At 36.5% G+C, this 26,235-nt stretch overlaps 1 protein-coding gene and 1 non-coding gene across 2 annotated transcripts in view; one reads left to right on the top strand and one right to left on the bottom strand.

Annotated features, from left to right (window-relative positions):
- Window positions 1–26,235, bottom strand: part of ss (aryl hydrocarbon receptor spineless) — a 204,610-nt gene that overhangs the window by 651 nt on the left and 177,724 nt on the right. Inside the window, exons 5-9 of the mRNA XM_018518023.1 lie at window positions 7,740–7,949; window positions 4,607–4,901; window positions 4,126–4,267; window positions 2,623–4,062; window positions 467–778 (exon numbers count right to left, since the gene is read on the bottom strand). Coding sequence (XP_018373525.1) covers window positions 508–778; window positions 2,623–4,062; window positions 4,126–4,267; window positions 4,607–4,901; window positions 7,740–7,949 — 2,358 coding nt within the window. The 3' untranslated portion in view covers window positions 467–507. The remainder of the gene's footprint in view (window positions 1–466; window positions 779–2,622; window positions 4,063–4,125; window positions 4,268–4,606; window positions 4,902–7,739; window positions 7,950–26,235) is intronic.
- TRNAM-CAU (transfer RNA methionine (anticodon CAU)) lies at window positions 9,802–9,873 on the top strand. The gene has a single exon. It is a non-coding gene; the product is annotated as a tRNA-Met (tRNA).

Genomic DNA, 26,235 nt, shown 5'->3' with positions numbered 1-26,235 from the left:
CTGCGTGAGATATTGCTGTGGTAGTATAAAAAGACATGTCGATGTGCGGCGCGCGGCGCGACATCTAGTGATTTTTCGGAGTTCGAGCTTTGGTTTAGGATCCCCTTAATAAAGAGAGAAAAAGATTATAAAACAGAAACTATATATATAGCAATATGTTATATATTATTACTTTTACACAAATTTATTAAATTAATAAAATAATCGATTTTATGTGTGTGTGTTGTGTGTGTGTGTGTGTGTGTGTGTGTGTGTGTGTGTGTGTGAGAGATAAAAACTTAACTTCTAATAATAAAATTTCTTTAATTAAAATGAAATAATTAATTTTTGACAATAAAAAGCATAATACAAAAATTATATCTATATTTATTTGTTCTATATTTGTTAGGTAGTTCATTCTCTCGTTAAATCATTCGCTCCAGTGATACTGTATAGCATACATTTAACGTCAGTTAAGCAATCTTACCTTCATCACTGACATAAAGCGATGCCGAAGTGACCAAGGGACTATTGGTTGAGCAGGGTGTTAGTCACCTCAGAGATGGACAGCAGAGGACTCCCGGCGTCCGGTTTGGAATCTGTGGGACAGTTGGGCCCATTCCCGCCGCCGCCGCCGATGATCCCACTACGTGGTGGTGGTGGTGCGGAGGGTGGTACAAGACGTTGCTGTTGTTGTTGCTGGTGCTGTTGTCCACTCCGGTGCCCATGCCCATGCCTGCCGCCACCCCCGTCCCCGTTCCCGCAGCTGACGGTGGCGTGCTGCAACCAAATGGACGGTCTCCCCGTTATCTTACGTGTACTAAATTAGGTTTCTCCCATTACGCAGATAGTAGCACAGCACATCGACACAGAAATTTGTTTTTAATGTTATTGCGAAAGCAAGTGCTTATTTAGTAATTTAACTTGGCTGAATTTAAATTCGACATCAAATAGTTTGCTTAGAAAATGATCGACTATTCGAGATTTTATGTCTTATTTATTTCTTAAATGTGCTTTTCTTGGAAAATAAGATTGAATTAGATACGATTTTCTAATCATGTAAAAGATTTTCGTTATTTTTTTATGTAACATTTGCGTGTTTCTTATTCTTTGATTGATGACGTTATCAAACAACATGCTGTGTTGATAGAAAAGTGATACATCTCAGAATTAGCAACTTTTCAATAGAGCATTTTTAAAGATTTTGAATTGGAACATTTTAATTAGAGAATAGTGAATATAGTCATTTCTATAACTTTACTTTCTTTTCATGTTATACTTTCGATATAAATTATTTATTGCCTTTGATCGAGCCAATAATGAGTATTAGTGTGTGATAGATTATTTTATTGTATTGTTAAACAAAAAAAAACGTTACGTTTCGACCTCTGGTTTGGATCCTCTTCAGTACAATAATTTTCAATCGTGATATAAGATTGTTATACTTTCAATTATAATGTATTCTTTAAAAGTATATCAAGTTCTCAAAATTCAAATATTACAATCCTAATATACAGTGTATAAATTTCATCCCTAGAATTGTGAAATTTTTCCATATAAACAAATGGGTGACGTCGTTTTTTCATACAAATATATTAGTCTTTACAAGAGCATATTCTTTCAGTATTTCAAAAATACTAATTTTTTACTTGTATCACTTTTCTATCAACGCAGTAAACTTAGGGTTACAACGTTGCTGCTATTATAAACTGTAGTTATAAACTCTAACAATTTCTATAATAGTGGAGTGAATTTTATAAATAATTATTAAAATTATATGTAGAATGATGCAGAAATTAAATTTTAATTAACCATGCATTTGCTATATATCACGAACCAAATGGACAAGCATAAATCATGGAAAATTTATTAATATGTATCCATACATATAAATATTTATGTAAAAAAGTGAATATTTTTATAGAGTATGGAATATACTAATAACAGATTGTCCAATTGGTAAAGATGTGCAAGTACTTGAAAGTATCAAGTATTCCGTTCGAATCTCTTCAAGTATGAGAACAATTTTGTTTTTCAATGCAATAATTCTTTTATATTATGATCAATCTGCAAAGAACAGATTTTGTGTGTAATAAATAACACCAATTGTGTTCCAAAATTTGAATATAATATTTTTAAAATATCTCAAAAGGTAAAATTAAATCCAATTTATATATCATATAAAAGTCTAAAGTTTGATATGGAATTTAATTTTTTTTATAAATGAAAATTATTTTAACATTGAAATCACTTGTACGTACAGTAATAGCATCTCACATTTAATCTTTAAATTTAAGATGACCAATCCTCCGATCTCAATTCATTTCGCCTTAAAATTGGAATTTGTTTCATTTTCTTAATTATCATTTTGACCAACTTTTTCATTTAAAATATAAATATAGAAAAATTATAATTGTTAATATTTAAAAAATTCAAAATTAAATTGTTTCAACTCGATGTATAAAAAAAATACAGTACTATAAAGATAAAATTTTGCGTTTAAAAAACCAAGATTGATATTATATAGTTATGAATCTAAAAGCAGAATTAGATCTAGTTTTTTTATTTCTTCGGAGGTTTGGTCATCTTATTGTAAATGACGGAAAATTATAATAAAATCTGTGAGGCAGCAGTGACACTCACTGGGGCGTGTGCCTTGGTGGTGCGGGGTGGTGATGGTGGTAGGGATAGTACTGGTAGTGATGGTGTTGCACTCCTTGCCATACCTCGGAGCCCGTTTCTCCGTGTCCACCATGGCCTGGATGAGAATGCGTATAACCGATGGTGCGGGCTGCTGCGGCAGCGGCTGCAGCGGCAGCTGCAGCTGCTTGATATTGTGACGTCGTGACAGGATATTGTTGATGCTGCTGTTGCTGTTGTTGCTGTTGCTGTTGCTGATGCTGATGATGATGTTGCTGCTGTTGAGATTGTTGCGTTTTATTGTTTCTTGGCGGACTCGGTGCAGTTACTTGATCCGTCGGGGAGGTTTGTCGCCATTTACAATCTCCATTCATAGAATTCATCTCCGCAAGCGACTTAAGCGGATCGCCGGTGGTATTTGTCGAGTGCGTAGACGAGTGGGTTGAATGCGGCGTTGGAGGACTATAGCTGCCGTTGTTTCTGGGTGGCGTGCGTGACGGTGGCGCGCCCCACATTAGCACGGTTTGCCGCGGCGCTTCGTTGCTATATACTTCAGGTTTTACATCCTCGATTTTTGGCGTCAGCATGCCGTTGGCTGCGCTGGTCACCGGCGAGCTGCCAGCAGAATTACTGGACGACGCGCCGCCTTCCAACGAGTGCCTGCTTCCAGCACGCACCACGTTCATATCGGTCGTCGCTGGATGCATCGTGGATGCGCTCGCCACAGGACTGGCAGCGTAGGGTGAACCGCTGACGCTTCCAGGGTGTCTCGTTTCCACATAGCTGTATTTAGGCGACTCGCCGCTACCGAGTTGTTGGCAGTAGAGCTTCTCTTCTGTCTTACTGGTCAGCTGATGGGTCTCGTACGTAGGCAATGATACGTCGATGAAACCGTTGTACGCAGTGCCGGTATGATATTCTGGATAATATGAGCCCAGCGGTCTGTACTGAAATAGGTTCTCGGTCGCGGCTGTGAGGTACCTGTTATCTAATGCACTCGCTGGGTAGAGGGTTTGATGATAGTTGCCCGTATGACCAATGTAAGTTGTCAGAGAAGGATCGGTGCTTGCCGCCACTGCTGTGGGCGCGTACGGTGTCGGATACATGGTGTTCAAATTGCTATACGCCGCGGCAACCGCCGCCGCTGTGCTGGTATCTGCCGCGAGATAGTCTACGGACGCAACTGGTGGAGCTGGTGGCGAGACCGACGACTGAGAAGAAAGCTTGCGCTTATTGCGACATGACGAGAGGAAGTCCCGCAGCTGCGTCTTGTACCGCCTATTTACTCTTTGGGGCGCCGGTTGCGCCGGTAACGTCGGCGTCATGACTGACCCCGTCAGAGTATCACTGTCCGAGAAGTAGCTGTTGGTCAATCCGGCGTCCAAATAACTCACTTTGAAGTCCATTGTACGTTTGCCAAGCAAGTCTCTACCTTCCTCCTCCCTGAAATGTGAATTAATCGTATTGCGGTCTGCGCGTCGAATTAAATGTAACACTGACACTTACATGAGAGGTCGATGAGTACTGAGCACAAAGTCTGGTTTCGAGTTTTTGTAAACCAGTCTGGAGCTAGTTTGCAGCCACTGCCATCCACCGTCCTTCGTTTGAAATCTATAAGCTATCATGCCTGATGCACCGGTTTTCAGTACTAAAAAAAGAAAAAGAACAACAGTTAAAATCCTATAAATATTCGCAATTATCTAATTTCATAAAACAATGCGACGTCATTTCAGCAATTGAATTTGTGTTTAGTATCAATGAACTTAACAAAATCATTCAAATATTGTGTAAAGTGGCAAATAATAGATACTAATTCGCTTTCAATTTATATTCGCATATTTTATAATAATAATAATTATTATAATTAAGAATAAAAAAAATATTAATTCAATTCGGTGTATTTTTATTTTTTCTGCTTTTCTGCGAAAATTATGTGGGCAGAATTTTATGTTGTAAATACATATCAAAGCTTTCACAATGGACTTACATTCTTGATGTGCGCTAGCAACATAGGCCAGGTCGTCGTAATGGACTAGATCGTAGCCACCGAGATTCGTTAGTTCCGCATCGGAATAGCCAAGGAGCATCTTTCCTTTTTGATCCATCGTTACGAGCGCAAGATCCAACTTGTGCTTGCTCTTAAACATTACTTCCTTCTGCGGCACCTCCAGGAGCGAAGGCGGCCCGAACGGTGTGCACAGAGCGAAAAGAGCCAGCGGTGGCTCTTCCGTCTTCCGGTTCTGGCCATGAAGTACTTTAACTCGGCCCCTGATGTCCAGACGCTGCAATAAATAATTCGTAGTGTCTAGAGCGACAATAAAAAATATCATACAACTAAAAAGTTGGACGCATAAAACCATCTATTGGTGAAATACTAATCGAGGTGGAACCATATAATTATATAAATATTTTCATTTCTTTAATTTTCAATTTGTATAATAATACTTGTTATAGACTCATTGCCACACTATTATTAAATATATAATATAATTAATAAATAATTATATAATAAATATTATTGCTATTATGTTATGTATATACAGCAAGAATGTTTTTGCTGAAGTTTAAAGATAGTTATAAAAATAATTCTGTTAAATTTGGATTATCAAAATAATTATTAAAGTCATTTAAACTGATTATTAAAGTATCAAAATTTTTTCATCAATGTTTAAACGTTCTAAATAATTACTTTGATAGTCTAATGAAATTATTTTGAGATCTGTACTTAACTAAATTTTTTGATACTTCAACAAAACCGTTCTTTCCATATACATGAACTATTCTTGAAGTCGTATATAGTTTCATCGAAGGATCTCTCACGCAGCATCCGGATGAATGATAGATCGAAGGCGCCGATGGTGCTCGCAACAGAAGGTCTCACGTAGATGGACCCGTAGCAAAAAAAAAAGAACGGCAAAAGTTCACCGGTAGCTAGATCGACGGTACGCGAAGGACGCCGCCAAGGGCAGGTCCTGGAGGAGGTGGTAGTGGCGGTGCGCCTCCCGCGCCGTAAACTCTTTTACGATTACAGTTTCATTTTCATAAACGTCAAAGCGGCATTGTTTTTGCCGAACTCTTGCGAGCTTGGCGCAGCGCGGAACTCGCTCTCTTTCGCGCATCTCGTCCTTTGCCCGGAATAATACCGCCGTCCAGTCCAGCCCGCGTTCGACATCGGGTATACCTGCGCGCGTCCGCGGTGTGTTTGCCGTAAGATAATTAGTGTTTTGCCGCGTCTTCATACCCCGGCTGCCCGACCTTCCCTTCCCCACCCCCGTGTCCCTTCCGGAGAGAACCTGGTTTTGTTTGCCCCTTGATTTATACCTTTTCTTGAACGCCGTCGGGACAACGGTACCAACGATGGACAGCTCGGCCGTCCGGACGAATTATCGTTTCAATCTCTGCCGCGCTGTCACGGTTCATTGGCTGGGCCTATGATTATACACGTCCAGCTTTTGCGCGGAGAACGTCGGCTCCACGGTCTAGATTTAAGGCCGTTGACGTAAGCGTGACTTGAGATTCCTTCGGGAATATTTAGGAAATCGGCTCAACACCGGATATATGTATTTTGCTGATCGTTGCGAGAGAACGAAAGTCAATCTGAAGCATCATGTTTTACGTACAAACCGAGTGGTGTTTGTGTCGCTTGGTGAAAGTTGTTGGTGTTCGATGAAACTAACGTTACCTCTAGCGTTGTAAAAATTATAATTCGGTTTTGTACTGACGTATGTTCGATGTCCCGTAAAATTACAGAGAGGTCGTTGAAACCAATACTTCGCGCGTAACAATCTAATACATGCCTTCGCGGTTTTAGAACTTGGTGGCAGGTCGAGAGGGTAAGTAGCAAACAACCTGGGAGAGAGAGGATCGGAAGAGGAGATGGACGGGAGGATGGAAGAGAAAAAAAGCAATTACGCGTGAGCGGGGGAAATAGTGGCGTCGTTATGGAACGGAGAGAAGAGCTCGCTCCTCTTCTCTTTATGACAGTGAAATTATTAATTACTGTTTTGTATGCCGGCACATCGCTTTTGTAACCGTGAAGGAACGTCGTCTTGACTCCTACTTGGCTTGGTCCTTACCTAAGGCAGCCAGCGCGCATACCATTTATTGTAATTACGTGGCGCATTTGCCACAAAGATTTCGAGATCATTACATGCTTTCACGAAACATCCGAATACGTTAAAATATCCGAGATAACATTAGAATCTAAGGATAGCTTCATATGCGGTCGAAACGTTCGGAGTAAGTTTGTAGTAAAATCTATATAAGTTATATACATATAATTCATGACTAATTAAAATTTTGTGCACAAAAATTATCACACTGTACTCGCATAGCTGTTTAACTTGGAATATTTTAATTTTCAATTTCGAGAGATCTTTAACAATTGTACACAGTATTAGAAACATTTGGATCTTAAACCTATACATATATATTAAAAAAAAAAATAAATTCCATATTAGGTAAATCATTAGATTACGTATTAGTAGATTTAGTATTAATGATTGTTTTTAATACATTAAAAAATTAAAGTGTTAGACTTTAATGAAGAAAAAATTATTTAATATTTAAAAGTTTAATTAATTAACCTCCTATTGCATCATATTTTTACTCCCTCCATCTGCAACCTGAATTTTTTTATCCAACATAAGTTTTTTTTAGGTTTAAAAAAAATGTAGAAAAATTTGAGAAGAATTTTTCAAGATTATATTATCAATTAACTCAATGTTAAGACTTTTATTTAATAAAAATTGAAATTTGAATAAAAGTAAGGAAGAAATTTGAGACTAAAATTTCGCCTATGCAAAAAAAAATTCAGATTGCAGACAGAGACTCAAAAGTATAATTCGACTTCAATTTTAAGTATAAAATTTAATTTAAAGCTTAAGATATGTGTGGTATTAAAAAAACTGGTAACTTGTTAAATAAAAAATCAAATTATTTCATATTAATCGACAAATGTCAGAACGATTCTAATACATTTTGTATGTGTGAGTATATTTACATGTACATCAGAATATAAAAGTCCATGTTTTCGTTTGGATTATGTGTGAGCTGGTGGTGCAATTAAAAATGTAAAAAGTGCAAAAATACAAGTGCGATATAAAGCAACGTGTACATACCAGAAAACCTGATGTATTGTCAAGAAGACAACGGAAGCGAACCGTGAAACTACGTTCGAGCAGATGACAATGTTGGGGCGAGAGTGCGTCGTGCAAAGGCAGGCTTGCACTTTCGGCAGGCAAGAAAGAATTCCACATTAATTGCCGCTGTAATTCCTCCCGGTCTTCGCTATGCACCAGTTCGTAGACACTCTGGTGGACGATGTCAGACTGAAAAAAGAAGAGGACAGATCTTGTTAGCGTTACTTCTCCATCAGATATTTCATAACCATTTGTTTTTTAATATTTAGTACACACTGAAAAAAATTTCTTGTTGAAAATGGACGAATCATAAATTTCTCTCTCTCTCTCTCTCTCTCTCTCTCTCTCTCTCTCTCTCTCTCTCTCTCTGGTTAAATTTATTAGAATTCTAGTTGAGATAACCGGAATTCTGATACTATATTTCTAGTAAAATCTGTATTTATTAGAATTCTAGTTGAGATAACCGGAATTCTGGTTGATACTATATTTCTAGTAAAATCTGCTAGAATTCTTATTTTTTTTACCAGAATAATTATATTAATCAGAATTCTAGTTATCTTAACTAGAATTCTAATAGACATAACTAGAATTCTAATAGACATAACACCAGAAAATTCTGATTCGTCCATTTTCCACCAGAATTACTGTTTAGTCCAACCAGACCATTTTTCTCAGTGCACGATTGATGTTTACAGTGTTTTCTTCTAAAGTATCAGACTACACACTGAAGATTGAGGATTAGAATTCAATCAATTAGATTGATAAGCTTTTCTTTCGTCTTTTAATATTTCGTGGAATGAGTATGTAATAAAAATGTATGAATTGTAAATATTAACAAGAATCGATAGACAGATTATTTTCTCTCCATTTTAATTTTTTTCCTTTTTGTAACACTTTTGCAGACTTTATTGCGTAATTATTTTCAACGTGATTCATTTCATCCGCAATATTATGTATTGTATAGTATTTCTACTTTACTGAAGAGAATTGAAGTCAGTGTAATATGTAAAAATAAATTCGTACTGTATGATTAGGTACGTTCGGTATACCAAATCACCAAATATCACGTCGTTTTTATTCCTAATGAGAGACACGTCTACGAAACCAAATGGGTGATATACTATATCACAGTGATTTGTTGCCAACGTCGAAAATAATAAAAACAAAAAGTGAGACTCGCTTATCCACAACACGAGCAATACAGATTTTATTGCGTCCATACATAATTAATGTTCGTTTATTCGCAGTTTAGATACCGGCTATAAAACGAGTTAATAATAGTGCTCGCGTTCCTTGCCTCGCGGGCACCTGACATTCGCGTTTATCCAATCTAAGAATTCGTGCATACATTCTATCGTGTGTCACGAACGTGCGCGAACTCAGAGCCATTATTTACGATTAACTCTTCGACTACCGTTTTCTTCGTGTCAATCCTCGTCGCAATCTCGTTTACTGCCCTTATATCACGGGAGACTGCGGTGCGTACAAAGATTACTGTGCAAGACCATCAGACTTGTCCGAACTCGAAGTAAGTCAGTGCCGGTTTCCGCGTTGCTTATATTTGTAAAATGTATTGAGCCGTTTCTGTGTCAAAAACGATCACTTTTGAAAGAGCAGAAGAAATGGCTTTAATCGACTTGAAATATATTGCAGTACAAAAAAGAAATTATAAGTATAAGTAAGCAATATAATTAATAAAATTTCGCAATGTCTTTAGAGAAGATACGATACCTTAAATATTAATTTTTCGGAATTTTATAAATTAAAAAAATTACATTTCTATACATATGTATAAATAATAAAAAAACAAATGTAAAAATATTTTAAGTAATGAAAAATTTATTTTAAACTTAATGTTGATTTTGTATTATCATATATTTCTATTTTTTTTTATATAAAAACATTTTTATCTTTTTGAAGTAAAAATATTAAAATGTTTTTTCAGTAATAACAATCGCACAATTAAAAATTGTACTTCCAATATAATTAAATTATAAGTAGGTTACCAATTGTACTATTTTAAAGCCCAGTGTATCGAAGAAGCAGAGTGGCGCAGTGGAAGCGTGCTGGGCCCATAACCCAGAGGTCCGTGGATCGAAACCACGCTCTGCTAGTTTTTTTTTCTTTTTTTTTTCTTTTTTTTTTTAATTTAGGCTATCATGCATACAGTTCGTGAATAAATATATATATATATATTTTTTTTTTTCATGAGTATATACAATATTATTACGCAATCACATGAAAAAATAATTATTGATTTATGTAGGTATAAGAAAAGCTTATATGCTTCCACAATTTTTTTACAAATTGTAAATATAACACTGACACAATTTGTTTACAATTTATTACAATTTTTGTGCTAATTCTTTTACACAATATTTGTATTATTAAACATATTCATCTTGTGTTAAATTAACACAAAAATTGGAATGAACCGTTTAAGATACAAAATGTATTAAATTTAACATAAACTTTTCAACTGTATAATAGTAATGGTATCATTAGAGAATTCCTAGGTCGCAGACTGGCGCTTCGCGCGGTGTCGGCGATCAATGCCGTCATGCGGAATTATATAACAATTTCAAGTGGAAAAACATGAGAAGTGGCAGGCACGATCAATTCTCCCTCTCCCCCAGTTTCTCTCTTGCATCGTCGCTGCCAATGTTACTTCGCAATTTCTCGCTTATGACCAGCAATAGCAACAGCAACGACCGCGACAGGGAGCGCGGCTAAACATGGAAGTCGTGAGATCGCGGCGCCGCTGATATACACCTAGGCACGAACGTACGTAGGCAAGTATAACACACACGCCGGTCGTGTACACTGGACAGATACACACAGGGGATCGGGGCGTTGGAGACGTAGCTCTGGTAGCCAAGGGAAGTCGCCTGGTATCGTACTCTCTACCTGCGTGATTTATTATATTATTCGCGCCGGGTGAGTGCGAGCACCCGAGCTGACAGCCGTGACCAGGTAATGGTCGATGTAGAGAGAGTCAATTCGATCTGTTCGAGAGCCCCCGGCCTAGAGCTGAACCCAGCCAGGGGGTTAGGGCGGGTGCGTGTGCATGGTGTCGATTATCGGATTAAAAGTCACGCGCGTTGCACCTATCCGCTGCTAAGCCCGACCTGGTCGAGATCTCCTCGGTCCTGTTACGTGAAGTCCAGTGATGCAAAGTACTTACTTAAAGATGCATCCTGGAATACTTATATCTACGTCTACATAAAGTACTTTTAGCAACAAGCGCGATTTGCCTTGTACACATTTTGTATCTTGTGTATTATTTCATAAATAGAAAATATCTAGTTCAATTTTATAATATATTTGTGATAAATTATTGTAATAAATGACATTTTTGTAATTTAATATTTGTAACAAAATTTACGAAATATTTTTATGCTTATGTTGTGTATTATAGTATTTTTACACGCTCGGAAATCTATCTTCCTTATGAGAATGTTATTGAAATTGAAAAAGGTTGAAAAATGTGATCTAAATGGATAATATAAATTATATTATCAGTTTAGATCAGCGCTTTTTCAATTTTTTTTTCAATTCACATTAAACAACGAGCTAATTCTCAAGATAGATGCACATGCTTCAGCACTCAACACAGTTCTTTTATCAGATACGGTTAATACGACATTTAAAAATAAAAAGTTAAAGTTATAAAATTTTTATGTTTATTTTACCGTTTTATAAAAGTGATTTTATTGCAATAATTATATCGCTTTGGTTAAAATGAGAGTTAAACATATCATATAAAAAAGTAAAAAAAATTATAAATAAGTATAAAAAAACGAGTGAAATGTCTCATTCTTTAAATTTTTTCACTCCATTTTATCTTTTTAAAAATTTTTGCGATACATTTCTCTAGATATTTATTTTTTTTTCTAAAATTAGAGCAAGAGAGCGATATTCTAATGAGCGAAGGGACAGCAACGTCGAATGCACACCATATTAATTTCTACAGTTCTTCCGAACCGCTGGAGCTACGTAGAAAATTCTATTTCTTCAGTGCGCGGACTCGTCGCTCTCACTGTAGACTAGTCCCGGATTAATTATGCGCGATAAAGTGCGTCGAACACGTGTAACTACATGTGCCGGTACGTGAGCTTGTATCGCGGTACGCGACGTCACGGCCGATCAGATATTTTCTGAAATAATGCCACTCGGTTTGCCGTACATCCCACGTTCGAGGATGGTCTCTTCCTGTTTTTGCCCACGTGTCATTCCTGCTCGTTGCATTCAGTTTATACCTCTTGGTCGATATGAAGAAAATTATGGATCTGAGATCTGCAGTTCGTAATATATCATTATAATGGACGATGTATCAACTCGATGAGTTTATGCAATGTCACTAAAATTATCGCGTATAACATAATAATTTAATTGCTATAATAAATGCGTCGTCATGAGTTAATTCACGAAGACATTCGGAAGTTTAAGATATTCGTGGACAGTGCATTCACATATACATAAAGCAACACGAATAGGGAAGATAATTCTAAATAGATCTCTATATTTAGAACGTATATTTATCTAGGACAATTGTTTCTACATAGAAAGAATGATTTTGCTGAAGAATCTAAAAATTTAGTTAGTTACACTCTCTAAAATTTTTAGAGAATGTATCTCACTTTGAAGAGTGAACTCTCACTCTTAAAGATTGAAAGTTGAGTCACTCTTTTTCAAGACGAGCTCAATTTTCATTTTTTAGAGTAAAATTCCACTTAAAAAAATTTAGAGAACGGATTTGGAAATAATTTTGTTGAAATTTTATCAAAATAATTATGTAGGACATTCTAATAGGTTGCTAGAACATCAAAACTTTTGCAGCATTACTCATTTTTTCGAATTTCTTACACTGAAAAGAATCTGGTTGAAAAAAATAAACAGAATTTTCTGGTTGAATCTATAATAATTCTAATTGAGATAACCACAATTTTCATTGATATAATAAAAATCTTCAGGGGTTCGTTCGTTTTCAATTAGAAGTTTTTCTCAGTGTACATAGGATAAACTAGGGTATTATGGCCATACGGAAAAGATGGCCATAATTTCTCCAATAATTGATAAATAGTGCATTTTTATAGTTATTATTAAAGATAATCAATAATTACAGTAGTTCATATGAGTACACTGTTTAAAATAACAATATTATAAATATTATCTAATATTTTTTCTTTCGACTATCTGCAAAGTTTTGCACGTATCTGCTAAAAACTGTTATAATGTCTAATAAATTACAGTTAAGCTGCCATAATCAACATTACATACACAATAAAAGTACATAAATTGCAAAGTGACCTCTAATTAATACTTTTATTTTCACTATTTATTTATAAATACTATGGCTATCTTTTTTAATATCATGGCCATCTTTTCCCTAAAAATCAGATAAGATGGCCGATGCATACTTTGTAATATTTTGATAAAAATAAAGTTCTGTTAAGTATTTTCTCTTTAATTTCGATAGTATTTGTTACTTTAAGCTTCAGTGAAAGTAATGTCCCAAATATTGTTAAAAAGTAACAAGAATAAATGTATGTTTTTTGCATTTTAAAAAACTATAGCCATCATACCCGAGTTTATTACCCTAATTATTTCGACAGTCCAACAAAATTTTCAGATTTATACCTAAATTTTTAAATACGTCAGCAGAATCGTTCTTTCCACTATCATTGAGAAGCTCATCTATTTTATTTCGAAAATTATGACATGGTTAACTATTTGTCGTGTCTTTTGTCGCGGATTTAAATATCGCTGAAATGGAAAGTCTAAACGCGCGATTCGCTGCAACTCGAGGTGAACGAGATAATATACATTAATATCACGACCCTATCCGTAAGTTTATTAAATTCATTAACGACTCGTGTGCGCTCACTCGAGTACGAGACATCGAGATTCGCGTTGCACGCGCATTACATATCTCGTACACGTGGATCATAATCGTCGAGATACGAACGCCTAGGTTCGATATAAGCAGCGAGAGCGCAATTTCATCGAGGGAACGTTTCCCGGCGTATTCACGCCGATCATAAAACTCCGAATCCCAATAAATATGATGAGGGGGAGAGGGGTTCCCGGCGAAACCCGCAGGTAAGCTGGAGAGATAGGAGTTCTGGCTCGCCGTGGGATCCAATGAATTTGAGCGCGGACCGTTTCCCTTCTTCTTCTTTTTCTTTCTTTTCTTCCTCCTCCTCCTTTTCCTCCTTCACTAGTCGCAACCCTGCTGCGATCGCGAGAGCCGCTCTAATTTTAATTAAGGATTACACACGATTTCCGTGGTAATCACCGTCCGTACCTCACCTGGACACACAGTGGACATGTAATTGCACAGCCATGTTCCACCTTCGTCCTGGTGCCCCTTCATTCCCGCCTGCTATATGTATATCGCGGCAATAACGATGAGAATAAATTCACTTGTAATTCTCATTGATGAACGGCGCGATCGATTATTCTTAGCGCGCCGCTGGAACGGCTTGTTTATTTCGCGACTGCCTGGCGAATTTTATCGGTAGATAGAAATTAATCTTCTTGAACAAATAATATTCGCTATTCACTAAAGAAATAATGTACCTACACTTTTCATGATATTTTCCATGTAATTACAGACATTCAAGTATTAAAAAAAATTTTTATGCATTAATTAACAGTATGAAAATCTCTTATCTTAGGATTAAAATAAACAGAATAAACAATTGAAATAATTAAACACAAATTTGATTCACGTCAATTGTTTCATAAAATAATTAAGAGTTAAAATAAAATAAGTTATTGCTGCAGAATATTTTTATCCTAATTTTAAGATACCGAAAGTTTCAATTGACGAATAAAACCTCAAGTATGCAAGCAGAATGCAATTTTTTAATTCTCGTTCAATTTCAATGAGTAAATTCTTAGATTAAAATTCAGATACCAAGATACTTAATAAAATAAAAAATTTGAAATCGAGAGAATGGCTGAAAAGCTTTGCTACAAAAGTAATTTATGTTTCAAAGCCACTAAAGAATATATTATATATATAGAAATGCAGTCTCCGTTACACGCAAACGTAATAAAACTAATCTCATGTTTTGCGATCGAATAATAAATCTTCTCCTCTACGTTTATCTCTGTGCTATTTATTATAATTGAAATGAATAACCAATTCGTTGTTTATTATGCCATTGTTCATTGATTGCCGTTATTACACCGCCGGTTTAGTGTAGAGAAGGATAGCGGAGCGTGGAATTTTCTGGGATACGTTGTTTTGCATAACGTGGCCGAGGTCAGGCGGTGTATTTTTAACCCTTTAACTACACAGTATACATCGTCGACTGCGCGCCGTTACATTTATCTATAACAGCACGTTCGCCGATACTTGGACAGTTCAACAATTGTCCCTCGCAACGCCATGACGAAAAGGAGGACCGGTGGTACACGACGTACCTCGTATCTTAAAGCTGATCCCGCGTAATAATCGAGTCCCTCTTAAAATCGTCGATCGATAGAGGCAGGCCAAAGTGTAAATTGCCCTTAACGCTACCGCGGCCGTTTATAAACGGCCCACAATTACATCTTACGTCGTAATAGTTTGTCGTCACGTACCAACGCATAATAGGCCTCCAATCTGAGCGATCGCTCTCGTTAAGTGGCCTAATCACAAATTATATTTTAATCGCCGGTCGATACGGAGCCAACCCCTGCCACCACCGCGTTCACCACCCCCGTGGTCGACTTGACGAGGATATAATTGCACGCTCACGTGCCCGTGCTTCTTACGGAAATTATAATCGGACTGTGTGTCAACCGTCTCTGACAAACGTCAGAGGACGGCCCCAAGAAACTCTCTGATTCGTATCACAAGAATAATCAATGTAATTCCATCCCTCTCCCGGCCGTTAATGCCATTACGTTTTCTTGGAAGCGCATTTCAGCGAATTGCAAAAGCCCTCCCGTTATCGATACATATTAAACATTCCCGAATGATATCAGCTGCTATTCCTTCGCCGTAACTTCCTCCGCGGCGGAGACGAGCGTAATTTACACGTGCGATACATTAATGCGATTGCTCGTCCATTCCGGAGCCTTTCAGCGAAGGATATGGCGTCTTCTCGTTTGAGACATTGGAGACACGTAATTACTATGTTTAACTATGTGTAAGATGTACGCTGCTTGATAATACGTATGTTCCGATATTTTTAACGTGGCATATATATTTTAACGATCCTAGATGCCATTATGATCATATTAATTTTAATAAAAAATAACAGTTTCTTCTTCATCGTATAACTTAATAATTTTTAATATTTATCACATCTTTCCACAAAATATTTTACTGAAGAAAATAGGTACACCACAAATACCATATGTTACTCATAATTAAAACAAATTTGGTGTGAGATTATCGCATGTCAATATTTTGCATACACGGGAAGAACAGTTTTGCTGAAGTATTTAAAATTTTAACTAGATGTAGGTCTGAAAATAATTTTGTTAAACCATTAAAATAAGTGTAGAAATAAATTGTAGAAACCATTAAAATAAATGTGTGTAGAACGCTTAAACGTTATTAGTGATGTTGCAAAAATTGTTTTTTTGTTGTTGTAACCAGCAGTTTATGTTAAATTAATATTTAAATAAAAAAATATTATAACATAATTTATGAATAAGTAAACAATTAAAAATAATGTATTTTAAAACGTAAATTTTAAGGTAAATAAAAATATATTAATTTAACATATCAAAAATATTAATTTTATACCGCTTGAGACACGTAAAATGTAATTTAAATTGAACACAAATTTTCCACAGAGCATTATTTTCAAATCTATTATTTTTATCTACTTATATTATAGTATCTACCTATAATATATATTATAGATAATACTATTTTCAAATCTATCTATGTGTATCTAACTAAATTTTTTAATATTTCAGCAAAACAATTCTTTCCATATGTATATCATCTAAATGTATTGTAATACCCAGTTTGATCGCAATTGACTCTTTCCCCCTTTATTTCGATCGAACTAGAGGAAAAGTACGCAACACGTAACACGTGGAAAGTTAATCGGTTCAGCAGGGGATACAATGTTAGTTTCGCGATATTAGCGGAATAATTACAGATATTCTTCTGATCAACTTAGACGAGTTAATCGTGTGCAACCGAATCAGTATTACGAAGTGCACATGCTGAGCTGCAGGTATCGAGCGTGTAAATTACACAGCATCGTTGCACTGACTATGCGCCGCCATTGTCTACGTTTTAATTGAACGTACTTGATCGCGATTTACACAACGGCAAATTTAATACCTTTATCGCAGGAGCTTTAAAAAAAAAAATGGCAAAAGCGTCTGGCGCTTCTCATCCAAGATTTAATTACCTGTGACAATATAATAGGATCTGATATAATCATAACTAACGTATTGCGTAACGTGCTGTTAATATTGAATTTTTCATCGTATGATATTCGCGTGCAATATATAATGCGAAATAATTATGAAGCGTTTTAATTATACAACCTGAATTAAGATATGTGTGTCGTTTTCTCCGAGTTTAGACAGATAATGGCGAGAGTTCATGTTATAATTAAGAGACGCGACAGATTTTCGAAGTAAACGTTTAAATACAAACGACGTTAAAAGTTGTTACACATATTGCGATATTGTGAACGAGATGAGTGGACAAATGACTTTGGAATACTCGACAGTGACAAGCACACGCTTTTTAATTCGAAAACGATGACAGAATATCTGATGCAGCAATATCGCTGTACCTCGTATGTAATTTTATTGCGTAATTAGCTCAAGATTGCGCTAATTAATGCTTCGGCCTACAGCAATTAAAGGCCATGGAAATCTACCGCTGGTTCAACCGCGGGATGAATTGCCTTCCTACATTAGGAATTATTCATCTACCTTAATAGCGCTAATAACATACAAAACGCCTAGCTTTGTAGTTGCATTTTTTCGTAATCGCTTGTTATATTTGTTAACTGCGACATTTGGAATCTTTGGAGTAACTGTTTCTCCTCCTCTCCAAAGTATTCACGATGTGCGGCGCAAATATCCGACCTCGGATTCCGAATGCATATGAATTTGCATCGATAATGTTAATTAATAGCTTATTGAATATCCCCACATTCTAATAAAGAAACATTCCATTTCATCAATCCGTATGCACGCGAACATTCTGACAGGAAATAACCTTAATAATATAGAATAACATCGTTATGCAAATATTTATCCGTACAAAGACGAATAATTACGATATCTAATAAAAGTTATAAAAAAAAATCTTAAAATATTTTTAAATTAATTCTTGAGTTATTATAATAATGTAATTAAAGTATCAATTTCACTAAACTCGATCTCTGCTTCAGAATTTATATATTCAAATTTATTCAATTATTTCATACGTTTTTCATTATATATTAATTTATTTTATTTATATTCAATTATTTTTTATATACTTTATTTATATATTTTTTTCAAAATCGTGCAAGATTATTCAGCAAAAATTCCTTGTAGCGTTCTTAACGCGAGCCAACGTACATTCGCGCGATCGTTTTGTACGTACGTTTATGCAAACTCATTTCGCATTTTCACATGTTCCCGAGCGAATCAATTAATTACAGTACCAGCCTGATGTCATCCGCGCGCGAGTCAGCTTCTCCGCTGATCCGTCTCTTTCTCTCCCGCTCTCTTTCTTTCTTCCTCCGCGTCCAGGTATCGCTTATCTCTTTTTCCCCGCTTTTTTTCCATGCTCACCGGGCACACCCGAGAGAGGCCAGTCACCGACGGACGGCGGCGCGACGGCGGCCACGGTCCAGTAAGGTCCGTCCGTATAACGTTTGTTACCATTGCTCGTTTAAATAATCTCGAAACATGCGTCCGCGGGGTTGCAAGGCACAAGCAAGAGAAAAAGAGAGAGAGAGAAAGAGTGAGAGAGAGAGAGCGGGGCTTCGCGCTCGTGCGCGGTCACGGATGGCTTTACGATCGGCCCTCGTCGTTAATTAAGAGCTTGTAATTATTTAGTGGTGGACGCTAGCGCACCCCCGCCGGCATCGGCGCGGCCTGAGCTCTCCCTCGGCCGGAGAGAGACTTGATTTACATTCCTGCGAAGAATGCGTCGGCCTCGCCTTCCTTCGCTCTATTTTCTTTTTCTACTCGCAACACCCCCGCGCCCGCTTCGTTCCTCCCCCGCTCTCGCGCCAGCTCTTCGTCCGGACCCGCACGCTGTAGGCCCTCTCCGTCGCTCCTTCCATCACGAGCCGCTCAGATCTCATTCTCGTTTTTCGTCCCGTCCTTTGAACCCTCTCGTCGGCTCTTATTTCACAAACAAGTGAGAGGCCTGACCGTCGCATCGCGTTGTCTCGGTGACATGATTCAAACGAGACCGATAGATTTTTGAATCAAAGAGTGGTTCTCGTGAAATTTATTTTATAATTAACAGTAATTAGTTAATTTAAATTTATTAATAATATATATAAAGTTATGATGAAGATAGCTGATTGATAATGATTCCTAAAACACTTAATATATAGAAGAGAAAATAAATTTCATTGAGTACATTTTTCTCTGCGCTGATCGAACTCTTCTAATTCTCCAAATTTTCAAAGAGGTTCCCTGATATACAGCGAAGGGGTTAAATAAGAAACATTGTAGCACTGATTCTTTTCTTATTGCTATATCCGTTTTCTCCCACTAAAATGTATTCTGTTGCTTTTATAGAAGTGGAGATTTTAATTCGAATAGATATGTATCACGACCTCACTGTGTCTCATAACATTAACATAAGAAATGTCGTATAATTCAATTAGAATCTAGAAAATTATGTAAACGTTAGTATAGATACATGGAAAGTAAGGACACCGAGATACCAATGTGTTAACACATGACAGATGATGTACGAGCGTCTCGAGATGCATGTACCAATCGATTTATGAGCTCCTGTCGCGTTCGAGGCTTCCATATTTTTTTTATCGCGAGGAATATCAATTAAGAGCATCGTGTTTTATTATAAATCATGCGTGTTTTACTCTACGGAGTATTAAACACGATCATGATTATTGTATAACAAGTGTTGAACAATAGCAGAATGCGCGATGTAGAAAATCGGAAATTATTTCCATAATGTAGAAAACTTTTTCTTAATATGGAAAACCGTAGATTTTCTAAATTCATTTATAATCGTATTTGCAAGACAAATGACAAATACAGGTTAATAAAGAGTGCTAAAACGGTTATTTCCGTGAAATTTAATTGTAGTTGATAAATGCTGATTGCTTGAACGTTAGTAGAGCACAACGTGATATTGGCTCAAAAACAGCGTCATACTGTGACGTATTCCGTATCCTTAATTATCTACGTGCCATTTATATTTTTTAGTAAATAGTATGCAGATGCTGTTTTTCGCAGCGGAAATTCTATTGCATCGTTTATTTCGCATTTCCGTAAAGCAATAACGGATAAGAGTCGAAGGAGCATTTACATTTTCTACTTTCAAATTGCTTCGAGAATAAAATTCTTACGTAATGACGTTAATAATTTAGCGAATACTCTTTTTCATCTTATACATACAAATGTAAACAACAGTTTAATGCAGCAGCAGCAATTAGAGTTGTTGTTATTATTAATTATTTCTCATTTAATTCTCGCAAAATTCCGCAACCATTTTTCCGACGACATAGAGAGCTAGTAAGTGCACATTTATGACACAAAGCGACCGAAACAAATCATAATTGATTAATTAATTCTGTTCACTGACAAAAATGAAAGAAAAAATTGATTGAACAACACACACACATACACACACACACACATAACGTATATGGTTGAATACATTTTAATAAAACAAAGATTTTTTAAATGGAGGAAAATGTACAATAATGTACGCTAGAATTTTAGTAAACTTTATGCAATTATCAAGTTTATATAGGGATATGTGCCTACTTATGTAAAATTTTCTTTACGTTTCTGGTATATGAGATTGTCGTCGTAAAGTAAATTTATAGGGTAAACTCGGGTATGATGGTCATAGTTTTTTAAAATACAAAAAACATACATTATTGTCGTCGTAAAGTAAATTTATAGGGTAAACTCGGGTATGATGGTCATAGTTTTTTAAAATATAAAAAATTTCTTGTTACTTTTTAACAATATTTGGGATATTACTTTCACTAAAGCTTAAAGTAACAAATATCGAAATTAAAGAGAAAGTACTTAACAGAACTTTAATTTTATCAAAATATTACAAAGTATGCATTGGCCATCTTATCTGATTTTTAGGGAAAAGATGGCTATGATGTTAAGAAAAATAGCCATAGTATTTATAAATAAATAGTGAAAATAAAAGTATTAATTATATAGGTCACTTTGCAATTTACGTACTTTTATTGTGTATGTAATGTTGATTATGGTAGCTTAACTGTAATTTATTAGACATTATAACAGTTTTTAGCAGGCACTTCTGCAAAACTTTGCAGATAGTCGAAAGAAAAAATATTAGATAATATTTATAATATTGTTATTTTGAACACAGTGTACTCATATGAACTACTGTAAATATTGATTATCGTTAAGAATGACTATAAAAATGCACTATTTATCAGTTATTGGAGAAATTATGGCCTATGGCCATCTTTTCCGTATGGCCATAATACCCTAGTTTACCCTAATTTATCAGACTTATCTCAATAGTAGAATTTACTTTATCGACGAATATTTTTTCTTTGGCATTGACAAAATTTACTTCACTGCGTAGTAAAAAATATATGTGTAGTGTATAAAAGTTCTGAAAGTTGTTTGTGCTCGTCAATCTTGAAAATAGTACGATTTACTTTACTGTAAGTATAATTTACTTTACTGAAAGTATAATTTATCTTACTATAAGATAATAGTCACTTGAAATGATGTACTATAATCATAATGTACTTTTTATCTTAAATCTTTGATATTTTTATTTTTAGGCAAATAAAATTGATCACAAATTCGGTAAAAATAGCCAGAATATTTTTACTAATCTTTTTAAGGTAAAAATCTCAATCATTTTTCTCCGTGTAGTTATTATATGATAGGATTAAATATTTTATAATTAAAACGTTTAATCACGTTTTCACCTTGAAATAATATTACATCAATAATACCAACAAGAAAGAATTAATATGTATCAAAAATTGTGTAAAAACGTCAAGCCAAATAAATTAGATTCAACGCGTATAGGACAAGAGTTAAATAACCTTTAGGCGCTAAAAGAATACGGCAAAAAATGCATACCTTGTAAGACTCGGATTCGGGCACGGTAAGATTTTGGTTTTGCGAAGTGAGAGAAAGAGGAAGAGGAAAGGAAAGAGAAAGAGTAGGGACATCATACGGAGGCCTCGAGTTATCGATCGTACGCGCCGCATCCTTGCGCCATGATAAACGAGCGGTGGCCGCGTCACGAGGAGGGCCGCGCTCGCTCGCCCGTCGAACTTGAAAATCGTTCTCGCGATATTTCAGTGTCACAGCGGAGGCAGGTACCGAGGGTACCATCGCCGGTGCCCCATCGGTGGTACGTCCGGGCACCGGCACCGCGGCCACGACCGCGGCCGTTCCCCGGCGAAATAAATCCGGCCCGGTGGACACCGGGCGGGGACCACGACGGAAACATGATTCGGCCCGTGATCAAAGGGTTCTGCTACAAATTGAAACAAATCAGCCGGGTAATAATAATTAATCCGCGATCGCGCGTTAATAATTCTCGCTCGACCCCGCGACCGGTTCCGGCAATCTCCATCCCGACAATCGCGATCGTTACAATCCGGCGTCCCGACGCCGACGTCTTATCGACGTGAAGGCAGTTACAGCAATTTGTGTACTTTGTAATTTGTTACGTTTCAATTCACAATATAATTGCTATTTAAAAAATAATATATCGATTTATTCCATAAGTATAATTAATTCGGTAATTGAGATTCGATTGTTTTATAAATCATATCCATTAATTCCATGTGATTCCATTTCTATCTCCATCTCTTCCTTAAAGATGAATCTTTTACTTTCAGTGATATAAACTTGAATGCACGTCATCATGATCCATTGTATTTTTTTAATTCCATGCATCCTGAGACGAAGTCTCTCTGCTTAGCGCCTGCTGGCGGCTCTCTGGCCACATTACACGCACGTACACACTCATACAGACAATGAATCTCAAGCACTCGTGCACTCACCCAGACAGATACACCGTAACGTAGGTACGTGATGGAATATCGCGGCCTCGAAGTTGAGCTCTCAATTACACCGGAGAATTATGAAGCTGCGGCGTTTGGCCAATTCGGGCCCCCCCCCTCTTGGATCCCTTTTTGCGATTCTTTGTAACCCCACCTCACGTTATTCCTCTCGGACCCGAGAAACAGGGTGAAAGGCGAGAGTGCTCCGGGGCAGCCCGATTGTGTCTTCATTAGCGACTATTAATTGTCAAAATGTGCCACATAATTCAGTTCGCGCGCAACGTTCGACTCGCGCGCGAGGCCCCGCCGTATATATTTAAGCTTAACGTGCTCAATTGATTCTCGCGGAGAGGAAGAGGGAAGGGAAGGGCCTCGGGGCCCTAATCCCTCGGTGAATCATTTGCGATATCTACGGGGAAACGTAGCGGTCGGCGCCGAGACGCCGCCGACGTTCTGAGAGAATGCGCGCGCGGGTAATTGCTAATGGGTAATTAATTCCGGGATAAAGACGGGACGACTCGGCTCTTGACCCCCTTCGACGCAGGTACGCTACGATTCTCACGGGAGACGCCGGCAGAAAGCGAGCCTGGAACGGCGAAGGATCATGGTAGTCTAAAATAAAGCTCGAATCGTACTTTCCAGCGAATGGTATGTTAAGAGAAATGGAGAAAAGACTGAAAAAGAATTACTGTTTTGTAGTAAATGAATCGATAAAGATAAAATTGGAAGAATAAATGATAGCAGCAGGGACTCCTATTAAAAACGAATGTATATTCTGTGTAATATTTACAGAATTTTTATGTAAATATTTTATATATTTATACAAAGTTTAATAATTAATAATTATTTAATTTGTTATTTGATAATTATTTATATTTCTTTAAAATTCTAATTTAAAATTAAAGCTTACTGTAATAATGGGCTAATTCACATTTTTTAAAAAACGAAGAAAATAAACTCTAAAATTAAAATAAAGAAAAAAAATTTATTTTACGTTTTTACAAAATATGAATTAACCCATTGCTGCAATAGATTCCTTCAATCGTAAGAATAGAGTCGCTTAGATTAATTTCTACTGCATAGAATTGGAATGTTAACAAGGAAAAAGTATATTTTCAACATGTCTCTCTCAATATATTTGATTTTTAAACTGTAAATTTTGTAACTCTCTCTAGCAAGATAAACGAGATCGATCAAATATTCATTTTAAGCGTCCTTGTTGGTAATAATTTTTTTCTTAAACGGTTTCTCGTGTGATCGATAATTTGCTTTCCCGAGGCGCCGGTGCGCCGTGGGGCCGCTTCATTACACCTACCGGTACGCCAAAATATTACGCACGATAATGTAAATGACGACAAGATTTATTCGCGTCCAGGGACAAGCGAGATTTACGAGAAAATGGCCGTTCGAAACACGCGTCTTATGACAGAAGGGGGTAACGTATTACCGTCGACGTCGCACTCGCGTTTCACGTCCAATTTTTTGTTGGCTCGTTGCCTTTTGCCGTCTCCTTCATCCTCATATCATCACGGAAGCGTCCTTCTGATCCACCGAGAGATACGCGCGAAAGTACGAGCATACTCCCTTTCGGAGTCACGTAAGTCGCGATCTTTTAATACCTCAAACACTAACAAGAACTGCGAACGTACGATTTCCCGCCGGCTGCACATGCTTTACTTAATTACTATCCATCTTATAACCTTTGTATGTACTTTGTATTTTCATAACTATCTACACTGAAAGAAACGATTGGTTGCTGCAAGAAATTAGATGGTTAAATATGGCATAGCATTTTTAATTGGCTGTAGCAACCAATTTTTGGTTGCGTTAGCCAATCGAGATCTTATACTGACATTGCGGATAGACTAAATACAACCAACAATTGGCTGCAGCATCCAAAAATTGGCTGTTGCAACCAATTAAAAATGCTATGCCATATTTGACTATCTAATTTGCTGCAGCAGCCAATCTTTCCTTTCAGTGTATTACATTTTAATAAAATGTAGTAAAATTGATAATTGTGGGAATTTTAGTCAAAGATGGAAATATTTATCTTTTTCTTGTATTTTAGACACTTTAGAGGGAAAGGGTCGTGTTAAATTCGCGAAGTTAGTACACCAATATTTTCAATTTTGATTTTTTAGTATAAAAAATACGGGACTGTTTTATTTTTATAAGGAACTGTTGAATTATGAAAAATGCTACTCGAATTGTCATTATTTTATTAATAGAATATGCTAACTTTATGGATCTCTCCTTCGGGTATGTAAAATTAGCACGATATCCTATTAATATGAAAAGATATGAAAAGAATAATGACAGTTCTAGTATCATTTTTCATAGTTATAAAATTTCTTATAACACTAAAAAAAAGAGTTCCGCATTTTTTACACTAAATAATTAAAATTGAAAAAATAACAGCTGGAATTATGTTTAAAAATAATAGTAGATTGTTATATATTAAATCTCTCTGCTAGAACTAACGAGAAATGTCACTGGAATTGCGATAAATTATCAGCACGACATTTTTCCTCCAAGTGCAACAGAAACTCGATATTTTTAAATCGCTCTTTATACGAAAGTTATACTTGCGTTTTGATTCATCTCAACGTCGGTAAATTATTTTTTCTGAATTCACGCGATTATGCGTACGTTTTTGTGCTGTGTAATCCCATCACAGAAATAATTCATCATCAATAAAGTGACGCGTGTCTTGCGTCCTTTTCCAGTCTTAAATCACACATGACGACATTTCACGCGCTGGACGACAATTAATTACGCGATTGCGACTACAGATAAATGTAAACGAGATAATAGCGAATACACCGTCGTCTCCGCGACTGTCGTTGAAGACGCCTTATCATCCGAGGGAAAGAATTTTTCAGTAACCACACGGCGGAATCGCAAGACAGATTTAGTGGCTCAAATCAGCGTGCGCTGTTATTATTTCTTACAAATTGCATCTTTATCGCGCCTCTAACAGACGCGCGGCATTATTAGATTCTCTGATGGATTTCATCTCGTACGCGGTTGCGTTTATGCAAATTATACGTTCCGCCGCCGGGCATGAGCGGAGCCAATCCGTTATCGCTTTATTACTATCATTACTATTTATATTTAATACTCTTACGGCGTACCGTAATTAAACTTGTCGTCTCCGTGAGATTAATCTTCAGCGCGCCAAACCGCATTTTACGACGGATATAATTGACGTTTGCCCTACAATATTGAATTCCTATATTGCGGTAATTAATATCTCTCTGAGAGAGAAAAAA

The sequence above is a fragment of the Trachymyrmex cornetzi genome, unplaced genomic scaffold (genome assembly GCF_001594075.2).
Source record: "Trachymyrmex cornetzi isolate Tcor2-1 unplaced genomic scaffold, Tcor1.1 scaffold73, whole genome shotgun sequence".
NCBI lineage: Eukaryota > Metazoa > Arthropoda > Insecta > Hymenoptera > Formicidae > Trachymyrmex > Trachymyrmex cornetzi.
The sequence above is the reverse complement of the archived record's forward strand: the minus strand, read 5'-3'. Positions and strand labels throughout refer to the sequence as shown.